The following is a 5,026-nucleotide window of genomic DNA, read 5'->3' as shown; positions in this document are numbered from 1 at the left end:
TAACCATTAAAGAATCTACAACAAATGCCAGGTTACTTGGCAATAAACTACTATATCCACCATTTTTAATTAAACATAAATCTTCTCCCTTTATTTGGTTTTATATTTAGATAATCTCCATTGACAAATTTCTCCTCCTCCCCCCTCCTTCTGTACTCTCTCTTCCCCCAATTCCTACTCTTCACTCTCCTCTTCTTTTGTCGTTATCTACATCCTCATACTCCTCCAACAGCTCTTCCTATTCTTCTCACTCGGGATTTGGACACTGAAGAACTATGGACCAAAGCAATTATAGCTCTCTAAATGGTTTTATTCTGCTGGGCTTCTCTGACCATCCCACACTGGAAATTGTCCTGTCAGGAATTGTCAGCATCTTCTACTTAATTACATTGGTGGGTAACACAGCCATCATTCTGGCATCTCTCCTGGACTCCCATCTTAACACACCAATGTATTTCTTCCTCAGGAATCTATCTTTCCTAGATCTGTGTTTCACAACAAGCATCATCCCTCAGATGCTGGTTAACTTGTGGGGACCTGATAAGACCATCAGTTATATGGGCTGTGCCATTCAACTCTATGTTTATATGTGGCTGGGTTCTGTTGAGTGCCTTCTCCTGGCTGTTATGTCCTATGATCGTTTTATAGCTATTTGTAAACCCCTGCATTATTTGGTAATCATGAACCCACACCTATGTCTCAAGATGATTATCACAGTCTGGAGTACTAGTTTTGTTGTTTCTTTAATATTATGTACACTCACCCTGAATTTGCCTCGATGTGGAAATAACCGTCTGGAACATTTCTTGTGTGAGTTGCCAGCTATGGTCAGGTTAGCTTGTATAGATACCACAACAGTTGAAATGTCTGTTTTTGCTTTAGGCATTGTCATTGTCATTACACCCCTCATCCTTATTCTCATATCCTACGGTTACATTGCCAAAGCTGTACTGAGAATGAAGTCAAAAGCAGGCCAACGAAAAGCAATGAATACCTGTGGATCTCATCTTACTGTGGTGTCCATCTTCTATGGAACTATAATTTACATGTACCTGCGACCAGGTAACAGTGCCTCCAAAGATCAGGGCAAGTTCCTCACCCTCTTTTACACCATCATCACTCCAAGTCTCAACCCTCTTATTTACACCTTAAGGAATAAGGACATGAAGGATGCACTGAAGAAGTTGATGAGAATTGACCATGGATCTAAAAAATCAAAGCGGGACTGGAATTCATAGAAAAATGTTAGATTTGATATGGCAATGAAATATGTTTTCTAATTGACTAAAATTTTTACTGAGATAACGAATGATACAGATAAATTAATATAAAAATGTTTGTATAGAAATATTTTGTAGACACAAACAATATAACCACCCTACTTAGATTTCTGGCATGTCTAGTGATTGGCATGTCTTCAGGGAAAATGGGTAATTAGGAATTTTATTTTTGTTTGTAAAATAAAATAAGAGTAATATAAACACAAAATTGAATGCATTTAATTAATTTCAAAGTCCCTTAGAATCTGTTTTGGTTATTTAATTTTGTATTTTCTATGCTAATACTTATATCTTTAGAAATATAGATGTGAATGAATAATTTCATGTACATTATGGTTTGTATCTTAAATAATAATTTCTAAACAATGATGATAAATAATAATATATAAATCTTTTACATTGAAACTCCAGGGGTAGCTTTCAAGCATTCATGTGTGTTTGGCAGAGACAATAAGACCTGTAAGATAGCAATTTTCTTAATCACCACTTGAAGGAATTTACTCTTTGTGCAATGAAACTTGACATCAATATCTTAGATAAAGGTCCTTGCTATTTGAGCTTATAACTTCTTATCAGAATATAGCAATGTAAAAGACACAAATTAAAGGGACTTAAAGGTGAAAACACATTCTTTTTTTTTTTAACAGAAATTTATTTATTTATTTATTGCATAGAAGAACTGGGGTATAGGATAGAGGTGTGACGGGTGTCTTTTTCTTGATCTTGTGTTCAGTTTCTCTATGTTGCACGTGAGGGAAACCATCCAGTATTTATCTTTTTCCTTCTGACTTATTTTGTTTAGCATAATCCCTTCCAGCTTCATCCATGTTGCCACAAATGTCGTGAGTTTATAATTTTTGAATGCTGAATAGTATTCTGTTATGTATATATATATCACAACTTTTTGACCCATTCATCTATTTTGGGACTTTTAGATTTTTCCATACTTTATATTATAAATAGTTCTTCAAGGAACATAGGAGTACAGGTTCTCTTTTGAAATAGTGGTTTTGTGTTCTTAAGGTAGATTCCTAGGAGTGACACCTCTGGGTCATATGGCAAATCTATTTTTAGTATAAATTCCAAGGAGTGGAAACACTGGATCATACGGTAGATCCATTTTTACTCTTTTGAGGAAACTCCTCATAGCTTTCGAAAATGGCTGGACTAATTTACATTCCCAACAGCAGTGCAAAAGTGTTTCTTGTTTTTCAAAACCTCACCAGCATTTGTTGTTGCCAGTTTTTTGTTTTTGTTTTTGTTTTTCTTTTTTAATATGGGCCATTCTAATTCATGTGAGGTAGTATATCATTGTGGTTTTGATTTGCATTTCCCTGAAATTGGCCTTGTTGAACACTTTTTCCACTTTTTCATGTCTGTTGGCCATTTGCATTTCTTCTTTGGAGTATTTTTTTTTTTAACGTTTCTGCCCATTTTTTGACTGTGTTTTCTGCTCTGTTGTTGAGTTGTGCAAATTCTTTGTAGATCTTTAATATCAGTCTCTTATTAGATATATGGTAGGCAAATATTTTCTCCCATTCAGTAGGGACGTTTCTTCATTTGGGTGACTATCTCTTTTGTTGTACAGAAACTACTTAGTTTAAATTAGTCCCAGCTGTTTAACACCTCTTCTTTTTTCCTTGCTTCTGAAGGTAAGTCCTCAAAGAGATTTCGGAGGTATATGTCATGGAGTATTTTGTCTATGTTCTCATCTATGTATTTTTTTGGTTATAGACTTTTATCTGTTTTGAGTTTATTATATGAGTTTTTTGTATTGTTGAGTTTATTGTATTGAGTTTTTATGTATGCTGTGAGATAGTAGTCTAATTTCATTCTTTTGCATATGTCAGTACAGTTTTCCCAGGACCATTTATTAAAGATGCCTCCCTGGTTCCAGTGTATATTCTTTGCTATTTTGTCATAGAATACCTGACAATATATGTGTGGTTTTATTTCTAGGCTTTCAATTCAATTCCATTGGCCTTTATGACAGCTTCTGTTCCAGTGCCATGTGGTATATTATTATTATGACTTTGTAGTATAGTTTGAAGTCTGGGATTGCAATACCTATGTTCTATCTGCTTTTAGTCAGAAGAGCTTTTGATACAGGGCATCAAGGGGCACTAAAACTGGCCAAGGACACTGCCCAAATAGTTTACCAGTCACCACTGTCTGAATTCATTTTTTCTGATATAAGTATGGCTGCCCTGACTTCTTCAGGGAGCCATTTGCCTATAGGATTGTTTTCCAATACTTTATTTTCAATCTATATTTACCTCTGAAACAAAGTGTGTTACCTGGAGGCAACAGTAGTTTAGATTTTCTAATCCAAACTGCTACTCTGTGTCTTTTTAATGGTAAATTTAGTCCATTAATGTTTAGGGTGAGTATGATTCCTGGATGTCTGTTGCTGCCATTTTGTTCATTGTTTTGTGTTTCTGTTTCATTCCTTGTTTAGTTCTTTGTACCCATTTTTCTGTTGGTTTAGATCCTAAGGCTTCTTGAAATATTATTTCTAATGTGATTTAGTTGTGCTCTGTTCCCAAAGATTTTGTTGTCTGAGAAGGTTCTTAATTTTCCCTCATATAGGAAGGAGAGCTTTGCAGGATAGCATATTCCTGGTTTGATTTTTTGTCTTGGAGCTTTAGAATGTCACTCCATTCTCTTCTTGTCCACAGTGTTTCTTGAGAGAAGTCTTATGTTGGCCTAATAAGTTGTCCTTTATAAGTTATTTATTTCTTTCCCTCATCAGTTTCATTATTGTTTTTTGTCTTGGACTCTTGGAATCTCTACTACTACGTTCTTGCTGTGTTTTCCTTTCATTTTATGATAGTTTAATATCCTTCTAGATTTCTGTATGTTTATTTTCATGTTCCACTTCAAGTTTGGGAAGTTCTCTTCAATTATTTCCTTGAATAGTTTTTCGACTCCCTTGTCTCTTTCTTCTCCTTCTGGTATTTCAATGACTCTTATATTTCCTTTCCTTATGGAGTCATATAATTCTCAAAGTGTTTCTTCATTCTTTTTCCTTTGTCTCTTTTTCTTTTTTATCTGTGTCTTCGAGATTACTGATTTTTCTTCCATATTTCTATACTGCTTTTATGGCTCTTTCCAGAATTCCTTACCACTTCCATTGATCTTTTAATATCCTGCAGTTCTTTTATTTTTTTATTTAAAGTTTCATTCTTAATCTCCTGTTCTTTTATCGTTTCTCATAGAATTTTTATCCCTTTTTTTATATCTTCTCACATAACTCTGAACTGTTTTTCAAATTCTTTGACTTTCTTAATTTTGGCAATTTTGAGTTATTCATCTGACAAATGGGCATTCATTTGTGTCTATAATACTGGATTCTGGAAACTGATTTTCTTTCTTTGCTGTATTGCTCCCTGGAGTGCTTGATTGACCATTTGTATTTTTCTTTCTCTCCCTTGTTTTATTTTGGAGTTGTTGTAAACATGGGTCTGTCAGACTGCCTGGCTAGTGGAACCTCTTATAGCTCCCACCAAGCTGTGATTCCACCATACTGCTGGTGGCAATGAGGGAACCAGATAACACCTTTAGGTTCAGGATTAACATATGGGATTTTGGCACCCAACTTCCTTCCCTGCCAGTATGACCTAGGGAATGAACATGACAAACCCACTGGGCTTCCAACATCTTATTTCCTGTTCCTGCCCAGGAAGTACCTATCCCACGTTGTCTGCCTTCTTTCTTTACTCTCTAACATACACACAGATGAAGAA

The 5,026-nt window shown here is 35.1% G+C and overlaps 1 protein-coding gene across 1 annotated transcript; it reads left to right on the top strand.

Annotated features, from left to right (window-relative positions):
• Positions 1-275: 275 nt before the first annotated feature.
• Positions 276-1,238, top strand: LOC119253127 (olfactory receptor 2W1-like). Its single transcript, XM_037520772.1, has one exon. The coding sequence runs from the start codon at positions 276-278 to the stop codon at positions 1,236-1,238; it is 963 nt and encodes a 320-aa protein (XP_037376669.1).
• Positions 1,239-5,026: the final 3,788 nt, after the last annotated feature.

This window comes from Talpa occidentalis, unplaced genomic scaffold (genome assembly GCF_014898055.3).
Source record: "Talpa occidentalis isolate TD23 unplaced genomic scaffold, MPIMG_talOcc4v2.1 talOcc4.2, whole genome shotgun sequence".
Taxonomy (NCBI): domain Eukaryota; kingdom Metazoa; phylum Chordata; class Mammalia; order Eulipotyphla; family Talpidae; genus Talpa; species Talpa occidentalis.
The sequence above is the reverse complement of the archived record's forward strand: the minus strand, read 5'-3'. Positions and strand labels throughout refer to the sequence as shown.

Coding starts and splice junctions, on each gene's coding strand:
- LOC119253127 (XM_037520772.1), top strand. CDS start 276: ATGGACCAAAGCAATTATAGCTCTCTAAATGGTTTTATTCTGCTGGGC.